Source organism: Trifolium pratense, linkage group LG7, assembly GCF_020283565.1.
Source record: "Trifolium pratense cultivar HEN17-A07 linkage group LG7, ARS_RC_1.1, whole genome shotgun sequence".
NCBI lineage: Eukaryota > Viridiplantae > Streptophyta > Magnoliopsida > Fabales > Fabaceae > Trifolium > Trifolium pratense.
In genome coordinates this window covers 34592920-34616432 of record NC_060065.1, presented here as the reverse complement: position 1 = coordinate 34616432, position 23513 = coordinate 34592920, and the positions used below count along the sequence as shown (strand labels likewise).

Genomic DNA, 23513 nt, shown 5'->3' with positions numbered 1-23513 from the left:
TATATCTAATGCAACTCTCAGGTTAGACTATATTGGTTAATCATATCCATCGTGAAGCAAACTCTTGTGCTAATTTGCTAGCGCTCAGAGGACATGATGATGGTACAAAAAATATAAATTGGGTATTAATTATAGTGTTCGCCTTAAAAAAAAAAGTATACTTAGAATTTTTTTACCACTGTCTCAAATTATAAGTCACTTTGGTAAAAACAAAACTACTGAAATCTTTAATGTTATTTTTCTATTATACTCTTAACTATTTATTAATATATTTTTTTTTAATTTTTTAATTTATTTTTATCATATCATCAATGAATGATAACTTTGTAAAATAACTCATAATTTTTTATTTTCCATTCAAAATTAATTATATTTCTTAATCGATATGAAATAGTCAAAAACACTTATAAATTTAAACAAATGGAATATTTTTAAAAATATATATATTTATTATTTTCATTCCAAATTAAAATTTTCTTTATTGAATTACTACTTTTCTTTTACCAAAACTTTCATTGAATTACCTTTTTTTAATTGAATTACTTAAACAATATTCCTTCCATTTTAAATAGTAGTATAAGAAAAAATTGAAAAATTAGTAAATCTAGTCTATATTATAAAAAATATCTATTAATTATTCAATGACTCTATCAAACAGTTTTTTTACGTGTATTTAAAATTAGAAGGAATAGTAATATTCATTGAATTTTTTTTATATAATAACTACTACTATGGAGTAGTATTCATTGAACACTTGTTAGCATTAATTAAAAGAAAATAAATAAAAAATGCTAAAAAATAATGGCAATTGGGTTGGGTAACATCAAGTAGACCCCAATGAAACAAAATAATTTCCTGGAAAGAAGGTAATTGAAAAAGACACCACCAAACCAACCCCAAACACACGGCACCGTTAAAAAACGTTAACCTTAACTCACCTTTAGTTGTCAACCAAACCCAAAATTAACAAGACGGACGTAACATGTTAATAAACGTCCACCGTTATTCTATGGTCCCACGTTACTGTCTCGGTCCTGTCACCCAACACCATCTGTCTCTTCTTTCTCTCTTTCTTCTTTCACTATATATCTCTTCCTCCACCCAAATCCTATTCCCCAATTCACCCCCCTTTCGTTATATCTTCATTTCCACTTTTTTCTATTAACACCCCCTTCTTCTCTTCCTTGTCTTCTCAGAGGAAGGAGAAGAAACTAAACAAGGTGTAGCAGCAATATTATCATTATTATTATCCATTAGAGAAAAACAAAACAAAACAAAAAAACAAACATAGATTAATTAAATTAAATTAATAACTCTAATCACTATTTCACAAAACCAACCAAAACGACCACGTTTTAGATCAAATCAAATTCATTCTTCAGATCTAAACCTTTTTCAATACAATTCTTCATTTCCTCTCTTCGATTCACCATGGGGACAGAACTTTTGCTACCACAAGATTGCTTGATCGAACGGTTCAAAACTCCTCCGGCGAGTTTCTCCCGGCGAAGGTATCCCGGTAATTACTATAACAATTATAACAATAATTATTACGGTTGTAATTACGGTAATAATTATAATTATAATTATAATTTGTACGGTAATGTTAACTCCGGGAGGATTAACCGGAAACCGGTTATTAGACCGGAGCAAAGAAAACGTGTTACGGTGGCGGAACGAAAACCTAACACAAGAACTAGTTTCAGATCTAGCTCAAGTTACGATGATATGAAGGTGACGGTGACGAGAGGCGGTGAAAGATTGGTTGAGAAGGTAATGATTCTTCGGAGAGGTGAATCGCTTGATTCGATAGTGAAGAGCGAGGGATTGAAGAATGAAGGTAACGGTAATGATGAAATGGTTGATTCTAAACAGATCCGGATCGTTGATTTGAAGAACGGTTGCGATGTTTACGCTGGATCGGCTTTTGCGATGTCTCCGTCGCCGAGCGCGCTTCCTATTCCGTCTTTTCAGAGGAAGTTTGCGCCGCCGGTGGTTGTTGATGACTCCGCTACGCGAGATCTCAGGCGTTTGCTTCGTATTGCTTGAATTTGAATTCAAGTCGGGTCAATTTCTCGGGTTTTCGGATCTATCCACGTGGACCTTACCGTCTTTCTCTTCCTTTTTTGTCCCTCAAATCTTCTTATTATTACCCGTGACATCTCTCTCTCCCGTTTTTTGAATTTAACCTGACCGTGATTTTTTTAAACAGAAGGGTTGAATTGAAAAAACGGAAGAAAATTTGGGGCGAAAATGTTAATAAAAGAAGTCTGGAGTAGTGTTATTGTGAACTTTTGTAAAAGATCTTGTTTATTAATAGGTTGTAATATGAAAAAGTTAGATTAAAAAAATGAAAAAGAAGAAAAGGATGGGAGGAAGATGGGGGTTGATCTGTAAATTCGGGAAATGTATATGTGCGTTTTGAAGTGAAAAAATGGTTTCTGCTCTCGTGAGAAATTGCGAGTATCTTTGTTAGGTTTGTTGTACCCTTTTGTTTTTGTACTGTAAAGTTATAAAAATTAAATAGGGAGATTTGGGAAGATTTCAGATTTTATGTCTTGTTTTTAGATGTTTGTTTACTCTTTATGCTATGATGATCATCATGAAATTAAATTAATTAACTGGAGTTAAGGTTGAATAGCTAAATAAATGATATTTCAAAATTTGAAGAATAAGCAAATTTTTGTGTAAATCAATTATCCTTTGCATGATATTAATTCTCGAGTTTGTAAGACTCAAATAGACGGAAATTTCTCCATTTAACTTCGAACTCGTACTTGGTTGAGATGGAAAAGACTCTGTGTCCTCATCTAAGTGCAAGTTATGGCCTGTAATTTTTGTTTTTTATTAACCTCCGCATGTTAGGGGAAGCGTCCTAGTGATTGAAAATTTAGTCGTGGGGTAAGTAAAATTTAGAGTTTGTTTTATCCAGGAATTGAACTTGAGTTCTTCCGAACATTCCGTATTTGGTGAAGCTCATTCATTAATCACTTCAATGACTTGTTTAGTTATGGCCTGTAATTTTGATGATGAAGGAATGAATAGAAAAAAATCATGCAATAAATTCTTGACAACCACAAGAAGTTATGGTCTTTTGTTTTAGGGATAGGATGATTGATGAGGTGGTGGTTGTGAAGAATTGAAGAGAGAGGAGAGATGTAAAATGTCCATAATTTGATGTGTAGTAGTATTTGCAGAAGATGACGTTAAAGAGTGTGAAGTTGGGAAGAGTAGGGCCTCTACTTGTAATTGCAACCATGTTTGTTTGTTTGTTTGTTTGTTTGTTTGTCAATACGTATGTATCTTTCTTGTCGCATTCATTCATCCAAAACCAAGGAAGTTTTTCATAGGTTTGTTCTTCGTCTACACACTCATTCCAAATCCCTCATATTGTTATATGAGATGAAGTAATGGTCACGACAAGTAGGTAAATTATCAAATATTAGCAAGACTTCTATAGTCATAAGTATAAATGGTTTAAATTTAGGGACACTACAATTACAACAAAAAAATTATTGTTTTTTACTATTGATATAATAATTTTTCAATTTTAATTTTTATCGATTGTGAGTTTACCTAAATCCAAATCATTTATGTTTGTGACCATACAAGCCATCAAATATATGGTGGCTGACCTTACAAAGTTGTGAGTAATCAACTCTCCGAGGACCCAACAACCTCACCTCTAATTTTCTTTTCATGTTTCATGTTTTGTTTTCTTTCTTTGGCATTTGTACCTAAAAAAGAGATGTTATTATTTTATTCATTATATTATAGGTACGAAGTTTTTAACGTCGTTCAATAGTCATTCATTTTTGTCAAGGAACCATATTGAACCTATGAACATAGATTAGGGGTCTAATTTATTTATCATAAATTAAGTTAACTTGTATTATAAGGCAAAGCCATAATACAATTTGAGAGAACATGAAAGTTACTACGAGGAGCATAAAGATAGATGGTAGCTCTTGCTAAAATATAAACACTACTATTGCTTGTTGTATAGAAAACAAAACTTGAAAATTGTTGTGACTTCTAAAAATAGTGCTACAAACATTTATAACAGAGTCGTATTCTTATCTATTTAGCTTATGAAATTGAATGTCATATACACCACTTTTTTACAGTCTAGTTAAAAAATAAGATTTGTGATATCCTATGCCAAGATCAATTGAAGCACACAGTTACAACAAACACAAGACTATGTACATTTCACTCTTTTAGTCCTCAAATTATCTTATGCGAAAGACAATTTCAACCTAGTCTATGTGTGATATATGAAATATTCTTCCAGCGTCAATCACCACTGAACCAACTAACCCGATTGGTTGCACGGTTTTGTACGTAACAATAACACTATAAATGATTTTAGTTGCACAAGGTATCCCAAATTGGAAACTAAATCCTAATCCTTCGAAAGGTACAAAGATTTTATTCAATAGATCACGTCCTCTTTCTATCTAGATATTGTTCATCCATACATATTGATCACATAAGGATTGAATCCATAACAACATGCTGAATCATATGCCAACCAAATGTGTCACACTGGGGTTGGTAGCTCATCTTTCTTTTCACATATTTAATTAAAGACATATTAGTTATAAAAATGCTGAAATGCACCCACTAAATTTAATCAATAAATAACAAAAATAAATTGAAATCATAATGGTTTAAATAATTATTTTTGTCTTATAAAGAATTATACAATTTTTTGCTTTAGGTCCTTTTGTTATTTTATTTTAGTCCAATTCTTGTAATATATAAAATATTTGATTTTAGTTTCTTTAAATAAAAAGACTAAACATACCAAAAAAAGATATCTAAATGTACAGGGTCAGAACATGCATGATGCATTGGAACTTAGGCCTCATCAAAATCAGTTATCTACTTATCTTACATACGTCTTTCTTTTTTAGTACAAGATAACTCATACGTCTTTATTGCGTATTACTTGATTAACTAATTAAATAATTACTTTTAATTAAAGAATTTGAATTGTGTTTGTTTTAGTTTTTTTTTTTTTAAATTATTTTCGGAATAATTAAAACAAGGAAATAATCACATGCTAATAATGATAAAACAAGAAAAATATGCATGCCATAGACATGAAGTTATAGCTTGAATTAGAATTGAAGTTGAGGTTAGCTCTTTCCAAAAGTATAAGTAAAACAACATTACGCAAACACTCTTCACCCATTTCCCATTTTGCGTAGAAGCAATTAACTCTCATGAATTCCACCACCTTCTATAAAATCACATAAACATAGCACACAAAAACTCACAAAATTAAACGAGAACATAGTGTGTTATAGAAGCTAAAAAAAAAAAAGGAAGAGAAAAATGAGTGAAAGTGGCTCAACCTCCAAAACAAGCACCAACAAAGGTGCTAGCACCGTGTCGGGGAAGGCATTTTCGGGAATAGGAAACCTCGTTAAGCTTCTTCCGACTGGTACCGTGTTCTTGTTCCAGTTTCTTAGTCCTGTTGTGACCAATAGTGGACATTGCAACACTATCAACAAATACCTAAGCGGTATTCTCCTGGTTGTTTGTGGTTTCAATTGTGCTTTTACTTCATTCACGGATAGTTACACCGGAAGTGATGGCCAGAGACATTATGGTATTGTAACTACAACAGGTCTCTGGCCATCTTCGGCGTCAGATTCGATTGATTTGTCAGTATATAAGCTTAGATTTGGAGACTTTGTGCATGCTTTCTTGTCGGTAATTGTGTTCGCAGTGTTGGGACTACTTGACACCAACATTGTAAGTTGCTTCTACCCAGAATTTGAGTCGTCTGAGAAGATTCTCATGCAGGTTTTGCCACCCATTATAGGGGTGGTTTCTGGTACGGTGTTCATGATTTTTCCAAGTTATCGGCATGGAATTGGATACCCTACTAGCTCTTATACTAACGACACCTCCGAAAAGTCTACATAGCATCCCTTGTACGCGCGCGTTTGTTTGGATATTCTACTAATTTTTCATATTGGGTTTTACGACGCAGATGGTTGTAGGCCGTTAAATTAAGAGAGCGTTGTCTCTCTTAACTAAGGATTAGATTTGGGTGCACCATAAAATCAATAGTAAATGATGCAATTTCATCCAATTACTTGCTATATTCTTTTGGTTTGATTGTGTTTGATTAATTTGTCAATTCTAGTATGATGATTGTTTGGGTGTACTATATTGTTAAACATCAAAGTGTGGATTTGGACTTAACGGTCAAAGAGTCAGTCAAAACAATGAGTCAATGAATTATAATTGTTACAACAATGAATCAACGAGTCACTTGTGAAATTATTTAGTGACACAATGCATGTAGATATTAAATTTGTAGCAACAGAAGATGCTTTAATATTGGAAAAATGCTTGCTTTAAATTATTGAGGAGAGTTTATTTGATTCTTACTAGATTTTGAGATATTAGTTTTTTTTTTTTTTGTTGATAATTTTGAGATATTAGTTTTTGACATTAACATAAACTTGATATAAATATCATTGAAGTATCAATGATAGTTTGTGTGGCTGGCGGTATCAAATGACGAGTTAGGTCAGGTTATGTGTTTCTCATGCGTCCCTTATATTAGACCGAATCAATTTTATAAACTCGAATCCGACCCTTAACCTGATCAAATCTACCAAATTGATCCCAAGATAAGCCAGCGAACTCATAATATGAATAAAGTTTTAGTATCTCAGAAAGTCTTTCGAGGGTGTCCTGCAGATTAAGTGGACATTCGAAAAGGGCTTATACTTGGGGATTCCTTTAGCTCCATTTCTCTTGCTCTTGGTAGCGGAGTAATAGAGGGATCTCATGAAAATGGCGATCTCTATAATGGTTTCAGACCTTAGATATGCGGATGAATTTCCAACTTCGTAAATTTGGAATCCTAATTTGAGAGACACTTAGTACTCGTGCCTTAAAAAGTGTTAATTAGTACAAATATATGTCAATTCATTTTTTCCAAAATCACCATAGCCTGAACTGTATTATAATTCTTTGATTCATCCAGCAAGGTACAAGAAAAATTGAGGTAAAAAAAATAACAATATTCATATAAGTGATTAAGTAACACCACAACAATTTGTGAAGTAACTTCAATTTTAATCAATAGGGCACATTAACAATTGTAAACTTAATTATTTCTTATCAAAATACATTAATATACCATATAGCTTTCTATATATATAATACTTCTATCTATAAGTAAATTCTATGGCACAAGTATTTTAGGAGGTGGAGTTAATTCCCATACACCTGTTGCAGAACAAGGTGGTGCTATCTTCACAACCTTTCTCTTCAATTTCCTACATTGTTTGATGACATTATTCTGAGTAGATGTGTTTACTTTCATTATATCTACCTTCACTATGTGATGATCAGAAGTGCCTTTAGAAGAAATTACTGAGTATGACCCTGGAACAAATTTGTAGGGTGAGTTTGATGAACCTAAAATGTAATCCACCCTTGTGCCATATTTGCATGTCCCCTGCACATCTATATTCAACAAAAAACACTTTACAAGTTTGAATTTAATTTGAATTAATATAAATAATCACAAGGCATCAACATGCTTTTTTTACTCAAAAATATGCAGGGTCGGTCCAATAATTTTCAATAGTAAGTGAGGCCTAAAACAATTTTTACTATACGAGGCCTTTTCGCTAAATAAAAAGAAATACTTTTTGTTGTAGGCCTAAAGCGAGGACTTTAGTTACCATATATTTGGGTCGGTCCTGAAAATTCGAAGACTTTTGCTTTTATTCCTCTAAATGTCAAATTAGTTGAAGATTGCTTAAGTTATTACCAGTTAGTTATGATTAGTTGTAAGTTGGTTATGATTAGTTAGCTTATTTAGGATTACTATATAAAGCGTACCATACACTCATTTTCGAACTTAAATATAAGCAAAAAAAAAAAAAAAAGTACCTGTGGTCTATGTCTAGAAAAAGTACATGTGATTCAAAGTTGGATGAAATGCACTTTTTGTTTATATTGTTCGTCGAATAACTGATGTATCTGGTTTATAATATAAACCGGATACATTACTCATTCAATGAACCTAAAAAAGAAATTTTTGCTTATATATGACAGTGAAGAGAGTAATTATTAAGGCAAAAGTTTTTTAGGACCAAAAATAATTTTAAGCCTCGATCATAAGTTAAATTCAGTAGAAAGAAAAGCAATTGAGTAGTAAGATATATACTTTGGCCTTTGGCAATGATGACAATAGGTTCACATTCTCCTGCATAATCCTTTGCATCATCATAGTCTTTTGATTTCATGTAATTCATCACTTCTGTCATTGGTCTTGGCTTTCCAAGTTTCTCATAATACTAGCACACAAAACAAACACAAATTTTCTTAGATGTGAGATATCATATATGAGAGCGGAAATTAAATAAACTGCAATTATTTTTCTGGTATTAACCATCAGATTTCTAGGGAAGGGGGCTCCGGTAATCCAGAGTTCGGCCGTGAGGTAAGTAAAATCGGCCAAGAATTGTTTCTACCAGAAATCAAACTCAGGTTCTTCCATACGATTCGTTTTAGATGAAGCCATTAACAACTCGAGCCAAATGTCTTGGTTAAAGAAACTGAATTTAATGTGAATAGATATGAGAATATAAATTAATTACTTGAACAATGTCTGTCCATCTTTGTGATGAATAATCTGCTCTATATAGAGAATTGAGACCACCTGCCAAGATATGTGGAGGGTCATTGGAACGGATTATTGCATTTACTTGCTTCATTCTCCAATTCTCATCTAAATGATCTAGTTGAGTTGAATGCAAATTTATTTCCCCTGCCCATGGTACATCAATTGTTGCCTTTATAACATTCCTGCATCACATAAACATTGTCATTGCCTAAAAAACAAAATTTACACCAAATTTATCTATTTGTTTCAAATATTTATTTTTATCTCAAATTATGTCTTGTAGTTTTGTTTTGGTTTTAAAGAGTCTAGCTGCGAAATCACACACTAAGTGTGAAGAAGAGAGATATTACAGATTCAAACTTGCGCCCTAACATATCAAATGTTTCCACAATTTTTTGACTATCGAAGCTAAATTTATAGCACCCTTTATTTTGGATCTTAATTCACTGTAGCAAAAAACACGCAATTACACACATTAATTAATTTCTGCCATTGATTTGAGACCAGTCACCACATAGATTACACATTCACTTAATCGTCTTTAAATAATTTTTACCATAGATGACAAAATCAAAAAATGCATCATACATTTACTACGTGGAATATTCCTTCATTTATTAATACATTAATGTCATTAATTAATATCAAACTCATGCTACTATAATCTTTCATAAAACTAACTCATGCTACCACTATAAGGGAAATATTGTCAAAAGTTTGTTTTACCGTAAAAAAAATGGTACTCCCTTTGGTTTCATATTGAAGCAAAGATTCATTTTTCAAGTTCATTGAATAACTGATGTATTTGGTCTATATTATGAATCAGATACATCAGTTATTCAATGAACTTAAAAAAAAAATCTTTGCTTATATACAAAATCGTAGTAAGTATAATTAATGGTTTGCTTAGTATGTGCATATTTTTTTACCTGAAATCATCATCATCAGCAATCTTCTGAACTTTCCACTTCTTAATAGGCCATTTAGACAAAATAGCATTTCCATATTCAGGAGCCCAACTTTCAGCAAAAACATATTTCATCCCTAAAGCAGCAGCCAAATCAGAAAGAGGCTTCATACATTTCTCTTCTTCTGCTTTCACATCTTGCAATGCCACCACATCAGCATCAATCTCTCTAAGCACTTCCAAAATACTTCTACTACTAGAAAATTTCTCATTCCCTTCATCACAGTAATTCATATTCATCAGAAAAGGAAAACACACCGGAGATCTTGCCGGTACTTGATTCCTCCTAGAAGAAACACTTCCAATGTTACCATCTTTATCTTCTATTGAACCAAGAATCTTACTATTTGCTAATGAAATTTCATTATCAGGTAGATTTATTGAAACCTGCTTCAAATTTGATCTTGAAAGATTCATAGAAGAACTATGCAATGGTGATTGTTTTAGTATACTCTTTGGAAATTCAGAACTTGTTGTAGAATTAGAATTTTTCTTCTTTTGATTAGATATAACATAATCATCATGTTCTGAAATTGCTGGTGCTAGTGAAAACATAGCAACATTGAATGTCGCGATTCTAATTGGCTTTCTTGCATCACACTCCACTAAATTATGAGTACTACCATTTGAGTTACTTTTTGATGATTTGGTTTTCAATTTTCTAAACCTTTTGATAACAACTTTTGATCTTGGACGTTTCCATAGTAGAAATAATATTCTTGAATAAATGTACCTAAGTTTTCTTCTAATCACACTAAACATGTTGGATGAAAATTATGAGAAAAAGTAAGTGGTTATTGTGGAAGGAAAACAATTTGTGACATATCTTATACATAGTTGAAACGAGTCAATATATTGTAGAGGGAAATATTGAGACAAAATTAGGTTCTAACCACTCCATTTAGGGAGATAGATAGAGTCAAAAGAGTTGACAATTGTGGCTTGTTGTTGAGCTTCTATTGTGACATAAGGGGAAAAAATTATACCAACTACCACCAATGAGAGTTGACAACAAAAGTCCATTTATTTTATATTTCAATTCATCGAGACGTCTTTTACAAAGTACAAAATCAAAGTTGTCAGACTCACGATTCTATTCAGATTTGTAAAAGGTCTATACACTCGACTCGTAAATCAGTACGAGTCTATGTAAAATTAAAAATGATTTTCAATCTCGTCCTAAAACAGACAATATTTCAAAACATGGTGAGAAGTATTTAAAGTAGAACAGAACATTTTCTTTAAAAAAAGGAAAAAGGAACAATTATTTTTGTTACTCATTCCGTGATTTGCAGGCATTTTTGACTTGGTATTAGCCATTGCATAGGCTGATGTAAGATCCAATTTTAGCTTCATCGGATGTACTATTATAGAAAAAACTATGCTTTAATAGTTTAATTGCAATTATTGTTATTTCTTACATCCCAAAACAGAAAATTATATTCTTCTTTGATGTGAACTATTATTTTTTTCGAACGGGCCAAAACCCGTTCAAAAAGACTTGATGCCAAAAATCAATCAACATGCATATATTGCTCCTCTAAACATCACTCAAGAGAAATGTACAAATTATTATCACTATTTTTCACTCTTTCGATACATTAAGCGTCAGAATGTTAGTAGATACAATACCGCATAAAGCTCATGTCATCATCCTCTATAGTGTTAGCGCAACAATTGGGGAGGGTCGAGCGAGGAAGATTCAATTTTTGTGAGACTTTTTCTTTTGAGCAACGCAACTTTGTGGGAGACACGCCACTTGTCCACCCAAAACCTTAAGGTGATAGGTGAATGAGTTCTCCCACTTATAAATGTTCAAGTCACTACATTCCTATTCAATGCGGGACTATTTCCACAAACTTACAATTGCTATATTGTGAACTTATAGCATCTCAACAATTGTAGTCATAGTTAGAGATCCACCTCATATCAATTATTATATTAGAAGTAATAATAAAGATTCCATTCAAACTTAATTATTTAAACGACATAAACTTTATATAATGTCTAAGTTTTAATAAATTTGTACATGCACACTGTGTGGTACTGTGATGCAAGGATAGTTGTGAAGCAGAGATTGATGAGAGTCATTTTCACATAACAAAGAAGTCAATGGCGTAGGTAGAGAAAGTGTGGAGCAGTTAGACAAGATCTAATCTAATCTAACAACATATCAAAATCATCTCTTAGTTAATTGTTTCAATGACAATAGGAAAATTTTATAATACACATTTTTTGAGTTATACAGTATATGAGATAAATTTTACTTATAAACACTTTTATGCAAATATTTAAACACTACGATACAGATTACATATTTCTTTATATCTACATTTAATTGTAAATATTAAATACAAATGATATACCGTTGTGGACCATTTTTAATGGCCGGGGTCTACGTTAGCCGGCAGATAATATAACTTCTCACAATTATAGTTCAAAATGACATTAGAACCATTTAGAATATTCATATACCAGTCCACCGGTATTATTTATAAGACCGGTGATGGTCGGTTGCCACCACTTGTAGCGTAGGACGGAATAGGGGGATATAACAAAATAAGGGAGGACCGGGGCGTGTTTAAGAGGAGGATTGCACAGGGAATCAAAATTTTAGGGCATCAATTTTTTTTTTACCTAGTGTATGTATGCGTTCGTGTGTGTTAAAATAAATAAATTTATGAATTATCATAACTAAATTTTGAAATAGACTCAGACTCTTATGATCTTGACAGTGAAATTAATTTGAAGAACGAAAAGTTGTCAGAAAGATTCTAACAATTGAAAAGAGTAAACAAGCACTATGTTTTCTATGAAGGTGGGGAAATTTTCCCAGCTCCACAAGCTTTAATCCATCACTATGTTTGCTGACAACAAAGTCATACAAAGTTTGAAGATTTTCTAGTTTGGCAATTTGTACGGCCATTTCCCTCAATGCACTATCACTAACATCAAGGTGAATGAGATTAACCAATTTCCCTATGTCTTCCGGCAATTCAATGAGCCTTCTACAGCCTGCCAACAACAAGAATTGCAGATTGTAAAGCTTGCATGTTTCAGAAGGCAACCTTTCGATCTTAGTATGAGAAAGATTTAAGTATCGCAGGTATAACAAATTTCCAATAGAGTTGGGAACTTCAGTGATACTCTTGTAGTTTGACAAAGACAAGACGTGTAATTGTTTCATTGTTGACGGCAAGTCATATACTACTTTGCTTGATAGCAAACAAAGGGGCAATTGTTCTTATAATGGTAATGCTAGAAAGGTACGTAGACCTTTTAATCCATACAATTTATCAAATTTATCATATCCATATGAGTCATACATTCCTCTATTGTATGATAAGTTATGTATCATATCATGTAGGTTATGTTCGTCCATGTTGATACAATATGGAGATGAAACCTTTGTTGCTAAATCATGGATGAGGTTGTGCATTATCACCAATAGATCGCTGATGTATCAACGACCTTGACACTAGTACATCAAAGTATTCTTCTCCAATATTTTTGTGATCTGTGGACGATTCTACTAAGCCTTATGCAATCCACAACTGAACTACTAGATATTTTTCTATGATGGACTTTTTTGGAAAAATTGAACAATACGCAAAGCATTGTTTTAAAGGAGTCGAAAGATAATGGTAGTTCAATTGTAGAAAAGGTTGCACGTCATGATTTGTCAATTCCCAAATGTTACTTTCTAGCACATAATTCCAGTAATCTGGGGACAACTTGTTGCGAAGAAAATCACCTAGTGCTACTACAGCAAATGGTAATCCATTACACTTCTTTGCAATTTCCTCCGCCAATTTCTTCTAGATTTGATTGTTGTTGGTCGTTACATGCTCCAAATGCATGTCTGGCAAGTAAAGACCATCAATCTTCAGTTTCCAGAGGACTTAAGTAGTGGACAGAAAGATAGAATTGCCTGGAATACAACAATCTTTCATCTCGTGCTGTGATGATAATCTTGCTTTCCGTTTTCCCAATATCAACGATGTCCATCAGATGTAACAAATTGACGGATTTTACATCCAACACGCCATCCAATACAAGCAAAAAAGTATTAGTTCTAAGAACGTCTTGCATTGTAAAGTAGTTTGCCAAGAGTTGTTTTACCAATCCCTCCCATACCCGCAATGGAAACCATTCTTAGGTTACAATCACTAGGATGATCATTAGCATCTTCAGACAACACGAGCTTTTTAAGTTTCTCTATATCATTGTCTCTTCCATAAATACAAGATTCATAAACCACAACAGAACTTGTAGTAGGAGCAGTTCCAATCGAAACACTGCTTGAATTAGAAACACCACCTAATTCACCTTTTAGAGAGATCAATTTGAAGAATGAAAAATTATCAGAGATATTCTAACAATTGAAAATATAATCTTTAATTTTTCTTTCACATCATATATTTATAATTATATGACCTATAGAAAAAATGGCCTTTAATTATGTAACTGAATGAGCACCACCACCATCCTTATGCATGTGGTAAAATTTTAGGGCACCGATTTTTTTTTTTACTTAGTGTTTGTATGTGCGTGTGTGCACTCGTATGTGTGTGTGCACGTTCGTGTGTGTTAAAATAAATAAATTTATTAATTATTATAACTAAACTTTGAAATAGACTTAGATTCTTATGATCTTAACAGTGAAGTTAATTTGAAGAATGAAAAATTATCGGAGGGATTTTAACAATTGAAAAGAGTAAACAACCACTTTGATCTTTGAAAGTGACATTGAATCATAAAAAAAATATTTAAAATCCTTGAATGTAACTTTCGCTATTCAGCATTATCCCTGCCTTGATAGTGCTGACGTGGACGTTTTGTTGACCAATATGTGTCACTTCTCTTTAAAATTTGATGCCGTGTAAGTAGAGACCATATTGAAGGCAAAATAGAACAAAAAGGAAGCTGAAACGTTGAGGGACTAAAGTGACGGTTTACATTAGCGTTGAGGGACTAAATTGACTGAAAGAAAACTCACCCCCAAATATAAAACCCTAAATCAATTCATCTTCTTCCTCTTCTCATCTCCATCATCTTCCTCTTTTTATTTAACTTTTATCGATCATCATCTCCATCACTATTTTGGAAATGAGCAACACTAACATGTTAGTTTTTATGCTATTTTTTATGTTAGTTTTTTTTTTGTATGTTTGGGTACATTTTCATGTTAGTTTTAAAAATATATCTACAATTATCTATATGATAATATTAAATTAGATGTAAGTGTAAAATATTTTCATGGACAAAACATATCAATCAAATCCGATAAGCATAATTTAACACAACAAACAAATATGGTCCATGGACAAAGACAACACCGTGTTTATGTTATACAAAAGCAAGTCGAATATATATAGATGAATCTAGAGATCAAGAAGGAAAAGGTTGAATGAACAAAGTCAACCAAATAAAGTTTGAAATATAGGTGAAGTAGAATAAAAATATATATGTAGAATTGGTACATCCATTTATTTATTTTAAAAAGTAAAATTTTATTCACTAAACTATTTGACTAAAAAATATATCGACCGGCTATTTAGCACATTGTTTCAACATACTTTCTCTATTGGTTTAAAGATATATGGTCAACAGGGGTTCCCGAGGATGTTTGGGAGGAGCGGCCCGGACAGGACACCAAGTTTATTGGGCACCAAAATTATTATTTTTTAGTGTGTATATATGTTAAAATAAGAAAATATAAAATTGAATAATTAATATAAATATTTTTCAGGATAAGCATAAACTCTAAAAACAAAATTAGGCTAACACTAACATACAATTATAAATGTGACTTATAAATCCGTAAAACAGTGAAATTACGATTTATAAAAAAAAAAAAAAAACAAAAAAGGACATCAAGTTCATAATTAGAACAGGACACCCAGAATCTCGGGGATGACCATGATGGTCAAACTAAATTTACAGGACTCTAAAATTTTATTTGTGAGTTTGAAAGGGAGAACATGCGAGAGTTTTGAGGGAGAACGTACTTTTATATATATTTTTTTTTACTGATGCTTTTATATTTTTTAGAATGTGTTTTTGTAGGAAATAATAAATAAAGGGAAAATCAGTATTTTGGTTATTGGAAGTGTATCTCATTGTAGCATTTGTTTTTGAATGTATCAAAATTGCAATTAAGTAACAAATATTTTTTTTACTAATTATTTTGGTCCACAAATATATTTTTAGGTAGTCAATTTGATTCCACTTTTTCTTTCTTTTTTTCTAATATTCTCACCTCTTTTCTCTTTCAAACTCGCAAATAAATTCATGAGGTCAATGTGAATTTTATTAATTTATAAATTAGTATGTTAAAAGAGTATATTAATATTACCGACACTCCTTAGGTGAAATATATGAAATTAGGATCATTGTCTTGCATATGTACCTCAACAAAATATGTAAAAATTAAGTGCATATGTTTCCACTTTGCAGGGAAGAAATTTTTTGTATGCAATTACACTACTCTAACTTTTATTTATCAATTTTTCTCTGTCATTTTCTCTATTTTTTTTTTTCTTGGTTTGTTTACTCTCACATCTTTTTCTCTAATTTTAAACTTCATTATCTCTTATTCAACAACAATGATATTTGAATACACCTAATAGATTGTTTGGAACCACGTCCAAAACCCACCCAAAACACACGACTAGACCAAAATAGCTTCACAAATTTAATGTTCAAATGTTCAAATTACTTTGAGATGCCACAATTTGAGCACCAAATGCAAATCCAAACACATTCTAAATCTATCATATTTATCACATCACTCTCTGGTTGTTTCTATCTCAAGATTGTATACACTCACACGAGTGTCCACAAAACAAATTCTTTTGTCTAACTTTGCCTAAAGTCACTCTATTTTCCCCGCCTAAAAGGTCGACGATCCAAATCTATAGTTTAGCGTCAGTTTCATTGAATGAAGCACTGCCACACGCCCACACCACCATTGGACACTCGGAGTTTTCCTCTATAAAACCGTAAAAAATTATATTTGTCTATTAATTTGAGAAATGGATTCTCTCCATTTTTTTTTCCTCTCATGTTTTCTCAATTTCTATAACTCAACTATTAACAAACTTCTCTTCTTTTTCTTAAATTTCATTCCTACTCTCTTTTTATAATTTCAATGGCTAAGATTCCACATTATTTCTTATTTTTTTTACAATTGAGAGGATCAAAATTCGTTAAATTGTTGTGTGTTCATTAATATGCCTTCGTAACCTTGACTCGTTACTTTTCTCCCTCACATTCTTTAACAAACAATAATTTTTTTCCTCCACAACCAACACAAAACAAGCCATTAACTCAATTTTTGAATGAGGTCACTCTTTAAAAACATTTGAATTAAGAATCATCAAGTTAACTCACGTTTACCATTATCCATCACTTGCTGAAGGATATATGCTACGTCCATCCAAAAAATATAGATTTTGACAACCAAAATTTTAAAATAAAAAAAGACAAAATATGTTTGATTTTGCAGTGGCAAAAATTTAATTTAAATAAACTGATTCTTATAAATTTAGTTGAAAGCAAAGTGAGTTATATTTTGATTATATAAAAAATGGATGGTTGTTCTTTGCCCCACATAAATTGATCAAAAATGTTCTCCCCATCTACCAAGAGATATTTTCAGGTAGTGCTAATCTTATCGGAAGATATCTTTCAACAATGCAAATCTTACCGGGAAATATCTAACCGGTCCGGAAAATATCTTTCGGTAGTGTGTTTTCTAGTGTGACTAATTCAGGGGGCAAATAGCAACCGTCTAAAAAATGAGTTGAACGATAAATTTAAGGGTGAAAATCAACTCTAGACCTAAAACATCCAAGTTCTAGCTTCAAGTTAATTCTAAAGACAAAATCATTTTTACTTGAAAACATTCAAACATGTCAAAAACAATTTTATACATCTAAAATCAAGTTTGTCTTCCCTAAAAAGTGAAATCAAACATACACAAAAGAAAATAAGAAACCAATTTTCCTGGTAATAGAAAAACTACTCAAGAGAATTAAACTTTAAATAAAACCAAAACTGCAGAAGAAATAGAAAGAAGTACTGGAAGTATCAACCTTTTGCATTGAAAGTAACTTAATGTATCTGAATTCAAGATCCAAGATCTGAATGCATTATTCTATGGGAGTCCAAAGGACATTATTAAAAACACTCATTTCACTCAAATAAATAAAAATTACTATTATGTACGCGCATAACGCACAGAAATACGCTCCTGGATGGGGCTTCTGCAAGAAGGGCATTCTTGCATTCCCTGCTTCTCATGGAGCTCATTGCACTTTGTGCAAACAACCTGATGAGCACATGGAAGGAATACAACGGACATCTCCTCCGAAAGGCACATCACGCATTCCCTTTCACGTTTCACACCTCCACCCTTCATCGAGAAGTTATTTAACTTTTGAACCAGTTCTGAAATGGACGCGGTCTGCGGTTCTTCGAGAGCAGAACCATTTTTCATGTCCTTGCAGCTACCGGCATAGCTTCCATCGATTCCTCGTTTTAGTGCAGCGATTTTTGAAGAGTCGGACTTCTGTCTTATTTGTGCAATTTCCTTTTCAATTTTCTGGATGTCATCTTTGTATCTTTGAAGCTCCATCTCTGCTTCTAATTTGATCGTCTCCTCCTTGGCTCTGGCTGTCTCCTCAATTTGTTCTCTTTCTTTTCTTATAGAACTGGCTAGCAAGAGAAGCTCTTCAGTTTTCTTTGCTGCCTGCCGCCGTTTAGCCTGTGATATTTTTCCTTTACAATGAGAACAGATCCAGTAACACAAACTCATTAAGCATTCACTGATTGAATGTGTTTGCATCTGTGAAATCTCACAAGTGATGCGTGTGTACCAAGTGATTCATTTAACATAATGGTATTTCTCGCCCATTCAACATGGAAATTATGTTGAATGTTAAGCAATGCATTTGAATCTCTGATACATGTCAGTGCATGTGTCGGTTCAAACTTATTTCTAGGAATAAAGGATTGTATATTGAAGCCCCCATGAGAACAAACAACAGCTTGAGTAATACATGTTATAATGGCATTAAGACCTGGTGAAGATAAAAAGCATGGAAAAGCAATTGGAATAAAACATGATATAGTATATTGAAGCCACGTGATGAGAACAAATAACAGCTTCAACCATAAACGTGGGTATTAATATCTGATGAAGATGAAACGCATGGCAACGTAGTTGGAATAAACATGATTTATATTACCTCAAATTTCTCCGCTTGCATTTCGGCTTGCTTTGATTCCTTCAATATCTGTGCCAATTTGCTTTTTTCAGTATTTAGCTCTTCCTGTAACTGCGATTTCTGATTCTCCCATGATTGAAACTTCATTTGGGTCTTCTTTTCCCTTTTAGAGGCCTCTTGAAAGTTTGTTGCGGATTCTGCTGCACGTAACTTAGCAGCCTCCATCTCTTTCCTCAATGCAGCATTCTCCATCTCGAGCTTCCGTACTGCAGTATTAGCTCGTTCCACCTGTCCACCTGCTTTACCCAAGGCATTTTCCATCTCAAAAAGCTTTTTCATTGTGTTTTCTTCTAGACATTGTTTCTCCTTTTTAAGACGCTCAACTTCTTCTTTCTCTTGTTTTAGTGTCTTAAGCTCAGCCTTGTCCTTACTCAACCGACGAGCAGCCTGCATCACCTTTTGATTTGCCCACTCTGTCCATTCTTGAAGCTCGTTTTGCAGCTCCCGAACCCTTGGAACCATCTTTAAAATCAGCTCATCCTTTCTATCTTGGGGCAACCATTGTCCCATGGACTTGTCATATGGTATTCCCACACAGCTACTATTAGGTACCTTGTGACCACAGCATATAGGTGTTGTAGAATTACTTTTTGAAGACAGTGAAAGAGAAAGATCGGTATCTGTGGCTGGTAATGCATCTGGGGGGATACCGACTGCAGGTATAGGATTTTCTTCATGTTCTGAAGATGAAGGATCGGATGCACGAGAGATAGCACCGCTAGAATTCAGGCTAAATGAAGTAGGGGTAGATGGTCCATCATTAGATGATAAATCAGTGTTGAGATTGTCTTGAGTGACATTAATTCCCACCGCCTTGCTTATGTTTATGGATGCACTCTTTAAGTTTATGGTGGTAGATTCTGATACAGATTTAAGTTTTTTATCCAAGATTAAACCACTCAAGCCACTCAGCTTTCCTCCTCTTGAAGAGCCTTTAGACCCGTATGTCCGATAATTTTTTTCCACATGGATTGACTTCTGACGAAAAATGTAGTCCCTCTTGGTGCTACTGGGATGGACCTTTCTAACACTCCCACACTTTTCATGTAGCAAGGGAGAATGAGAGGTTCCAGAAGCATTAGATGACTTGTCAGCAGAATTAGCACCCTGTTTCTCTAAGAGTCCACCGACAGTTTGAGAATTTTCCGCCACAATGGATTTCTCAGATTGAGAAACTGATGGAATTGTATTACAAGGACTTGGAAGACTCAACTCGGGACTTTTTGTTTCAACTTTTGATTGTGATTCAGTCTGGACAGAAGAACAGCCATCAACATTGCCATCATTGCATAAACTGCTAAAAGGATCACCATCCATTGCACAAGCGTGTGACACATTCATGTCACAAATTAACAGACACCACATTGCATCCCCAACACTGAAAAATGGCCTAACCTCTCGAAGAACACAAACCAATTCAGCCAAGATATACTTCTGAAGCTGCACTAAATTTTCAAAATAGTGCTCCCGTGAAGGATCAAACTCTTGGCCGTTTCTTAGAAAAGCTAAAGTGTTCTCAACTATATTAGACACAGTGTCTTTGCATCCATAACAGACGCCAGGTCTTAACATAGCCTTTGTAGCAACATCTTCAGTGTAGCCACAAGCAACAACTTTTTTTATTGCACTCTTGAAAATGGTTTGCAAATTGCTCAAAACAAGTTCTTCCAACTGAGTTTCTGTGTGATCACTCCAATCAGCACCATGGGATTCAACCACCTCTAGTTCCTCCTTAGGATGGCTAATCCTAACCTCAGGTGAAACAACAGGGCTAGATAATCCAAGGTCAAGCTTCAAGCCATCAGAACAATCATGGCTATGGCTAACACTGCACAAGTCAGAAGCTGTGACTCGCCCAAAAGTTGGGGTTATTTCGATTTTTTCAGCAGCAAATTCATAACTTAGGCTCTCATGTTGAGGTGAAGATATAATCTTATTTGGCTCCCCTGAAGGTGGATCTGCCCTGAATTTTCTCTTATTCCTACTTCCTTTTTCTTGGACGGAAGACATTTGACTGTTACCACTGGCAACAAGTGATGCCATTTAGCTGCAAACAAAAAAGAAGTTAATAGCTGCTATAATACTTCTCATTTAGATTACAATAACAAGTTGATTAGTTTCAGGCCTTAGTTACAGAGCTTGAAAGAATTTAACAATTTTGCTCTCATTTTACAATGCAGTTTTAGTCCTTACAAATTCTACATTCTAAAATTCATTTTGCATTGTTGTCACATCATAATGATGGAATAATATTTCCACAATAAAACTTAGCTAATAACATAAGAAAGTGCTAAGATTCTTATTCATATTAGAAAACTACATAAACTATGTCAACAATACAAGTTACGATTTCTATTTCATTCATATAATTGATCCGTGGATCGCACGGTATCCACACTAGTTGTCTCATAATAATGGAATAATATTTGCACGGATAAAACTTAGCTAATAACATAAGAAATTGCAAAGATTCTTATCCATATTAGAAAATTACATATATTACATCAACAATACAAGTCGTGATTTCTATTTCTCTCGCATAATTGATCCGTGCATCGCACGGCATACACACTAGTAAATAAGAAAACTAATAACTTAAGAACACACTCATCAAGATTCATCACTTCATCCAGCTTCATTTCACAAGCATTCAAAATTTACTAATTCCAAAACCAAGTGGCATGAAAACACAATGGCATAATAAAAATCAATGAGGTAAATTCACAACAAAATTAATAACATTATCAATCAACATAAGTAATAACTAATAACTAACACTTGATTATAATATAATGCATTGTATAACAATTTAACAAGTGAAAATTTATTACCTCTAAATCTCAGTATTACAATCAACAATGAATAACTATCTGAAACATTGAAACAAATAAAAACAATCAAAAATTAATATTAATAACACTGCCCAAAAACATGCACCAGTAACAATATCAATATACAGAGCAAACCCAGTTGAAAAAAAATCAAAAATTGAAACTACCCAATTGAATTCAACAACATAACAAAACTCAGAACTCAATCACAGATCAGAAAATCGATCTAAATTTTTTTTTTGTCAATAAAATTTTACAATTCCAAGAAGATCCCCAATACATGATGAAAATTTTCAGAGCTAGAATCAGTATTAGAATCGATCGATACGCACCCGATTGATGAGAATTGATGAATAATCAATCGATCTTAGAACATCGAAGAATTCAGAAAGAAAAATCTATGAATTTTTTAGGTTTTTTTTTTCTCCTCTTTTTATTTTATTTTTTGTGCTGAGACAAAATGTGTTGAGCTTGGGGAGGCTTTAATAGCCTTATGAGCAAAAGAAAAATTTATGTATTTTACCCACTATAGTAACTAGGTTAATATAAAAGATTATATTAAGTCAAAATTATGATTTTTTAAGAATATATCAATTATATTTTGGTCAAAAAGATTGAATGATAATTATAATTTTGTCTTGATTCAAAAAAATATATAATTTAGTTTCATAAAAAAATTAGATAAAAAGATACTATTTTGGATGTTGCTATGAGTTGTTTATCGAAGATAATGTCATCAAAATACGGTAAGATATTGAATATGAACGCATCTTTTAGCGAAGGTTCTAAGTTCTAACTGTGTTTAGATATGTTATGGAGGTTTGTCGTTTTTAGTTAGATCTAATATACGTTGATAAAGACATTATGATCAGGTGCAAAATTATTAATTATATATATGAAAAATAATTATTTCTAACATATTGAAATTTCACAGATATCCATAGTTTAAAATATTCTTTAAATTTTCCCATAAAAAAACAAAAATAAAACATATTATTTAAATTTTAGTCAAAAGAAACATTCTTTAAATTAAGTATTTGAAACAAATTTCAACAATATTTGGTCAAATAGTATATTACAATAAAAGTCGCGTAGAAACAGAAATTAAATAAGAAATATACTATTTTAGTTATTCTTACGTACAATTTATCGGAGATAATGTATTCGAAATACGGTAAGATGATAAAAGTGAATGTATCTTATAATAAAAATTCTAACTTCTAATAGTGTTAAGCTATGCCATGGAGGTTTGTCTTTTTAGTTATATCTATTATATGTTGGTAAAAACATTATGATAAAAGTGTGAAATTATTTCTATCATATTTTTTAAATAAAATTTCACAAATATTTATAATATAACATATGCTATAAATTTGTCAAAAAAAAATACATATTCTATAAAAAAAAATTGGTAACACATATTCTATAAATTACTTAGTCAAAAGAAAAGCATATTTTCTAAATTATACTTTTAAAAAAATATCAACAATATTTGGTCAAAAATTATATGTCAATAATAATAATTTTGTCTCCGTGAACATAGTTTAGTTGATAGGGACATTGCATATAATATGTAGGGACCGAGTTTCGAACCCTAATACTGTTATTCATTCTAAAAAGGTGAAATTCTAGTCACAAAACTTCTTGACAACAAAAAAAAATAGATAAGAAATATATCATTTTAGTTATTATTGTTATATATCGTTTTATTGAAGGTAATTTTATTCGAAATACAATAAGCCATTAAAATTAAC

General features: G+C 32.5%; 4 protein-coding genes and 1 pseudogene across 7 annotated transcripts; 2 read left to right on the top strand and 3 right to left on the bottom strand.

Annotated features, from left to right (window-relative positions):
• Nucleotides 1–955: 955 nt before the first annotated feature.
• Nucleotides 956–2554, top strand: LOC123895614. Its single transcript, XM_045946070.1, has one exon. It carries the CDS (start codon nucleotides 1432–1434, stop codon nucleotides 2047–2049), a length of 618 nt encoding a protein of 205 aa, XP_045802026.1. The 5' UTR covers nucleotides 956–1431; the 3' UTR covers nucleotides 2050–2554.
• A 2713-nt stretch (nucleotides 2555–5267) lies between these two features.
• LOC123895613 (protein DMP2-like) lies at nucleotides 5268–6222 on the top strand. The gene has a single exon (XM_045946069.1). It carries the CDS (start codon nucleotides 5344–5346, stop codon nucleotides 5938–5940), a length of 597 nt encoding a protein of 198 aa, XP_045802025.1. The 5' UTR covers nucleotides 5268–5343; the 3' UTR covers nucleotides 5941–6222.
• Nucleotides 6223–7036: 814 nt separating this feature from the next.
• On the bottom strand, nucleotides 7037–10585 carry LOC123895612. The gene is made up of 4 exons (XM_045946068.1): nucleotides 9598–10585; nucleotides 8643–8850; nucleotides 8210–8339; nucleotides 7037–7500 (listed from the first exon to the last, which is right to left on the bottom strand). Exons 1-4 carry the CDS (start codon nucleotides 10395–10397, stop codon nucleotides 7217–7219), a joined length of 1422 nt encoding a protein of 473 aa, XP_045802024.1. The 5' UTR covers nucleotides 10398–10585; the 3' UTR covers nucleotides 7037–7216.
• A 1790-nt stretch (nucleotides 10586–12375) lies between these two features.
• Nucleotides 12376–14133, bottom strand: LOC123896320 (annotated as a pseudogene).
• Nucleotides 14134–17718: 3585 nt separating this feature from the next.
• On the bottom strand, nucleotides 17719–22289 carry LOC123895610 (putative E3 ubiquitin-protein ligase RF298). Of its 4 annotated transcripts, none has more exons than XM_045946064.1 (4): nucleotides 22092–22289; nucleotides 21760–21798; nucleotides 18890–20975; nucleotides 17719–18405 (listed from the first exon to the last, which is right to left on the bottom strand). In XM_045946064.1, the coding sequence occupies exons 3-4, from the start codon at nucleotides 20969–20971 to the stop codon at nucleotides 17860–17862; spliced, it is 2628 nt and encodes an 875-aa protein (XP_045802020.1). In that variant the 5' UTR covers nucleotides 20972–20975; nucleotides 21760–21798; nucleotides 22092–22289; the 3' UTR covers nucleotides 17719–17859. The 4 variants fall into 4 exon arrangements, with proteins under 4 accessions (XP_045802020.1, XP_045802022.1, XP_045802021.1 ...); XM_045946066.1 differs by having other exon boundaries at nucleotides 17719–18419; nucleotides 22092–22275; XM_045946065.1 differs by lacking the exon at nucleotides 21760–21798 and having other exon boundaries at nucleotides 22092–22275.
• Between the last annotated feature and the right edge of the window lie 1224 nt (nucleotides 22290–23513).

What these genes read in the sequence shown, in the direction of transcription:
- LOC123895614 (XM_045946070.1), top strand. Translation starts at nt 1,432, where the DNA reads ATGGGGACAGAACTTTTGCTACCACAAGATTGCTTGATCGAACGGTTC.
- LOC123895613 (XM_045946069.1), top strand. Translation starts at nt 5,344, where the DNA reads ATGAGTGAAAGTGGCTCAACCTCCAAAACAAGCACCAACAAAGGTGCT.
- LOC123895612 (XM_045946068.1), bottom strand. Translation starts at nt 10,397, where the DNA reads ATGTTTAGTGTGATTAGAAGAAAACTTAGGTACATTTATTCAAGAATA. An exon ending in GCTGATGATGATGATTTCAG is followed by an intron (nt 8,851 to 9,597) that starts GTAAAAAAATAT and finishes TATGTGATGCAG; the next exon opens with GAATGTTATAAAGGCAACAA. An exon ending in CATCATTGCCAAAGGCCAAA is followed by an intron (nt 7,501 to 8,209) that starts GTATATATCTTA and finishes TGTTGAATATAG; the next exon opens with ATGTGCAGGGGACATGCAAA.
- LOC123895610 (XM_045946064.1), bottom strand. Translation starts at nt 20,971, where the DNA reads ATGGCATCACTTGTTGCCAGTGGTAACAGTCAAATGTCTTCCGTCCAA. An exon ending in TGCAAGCGGAGAAATTTGAG is followed by an intron (nt 18,406 to 18,889) that starts GTAATATAAATC and finishes AAAATATCACAG; the next exon opens with GCTAAACGGCGGCAGGCAGC.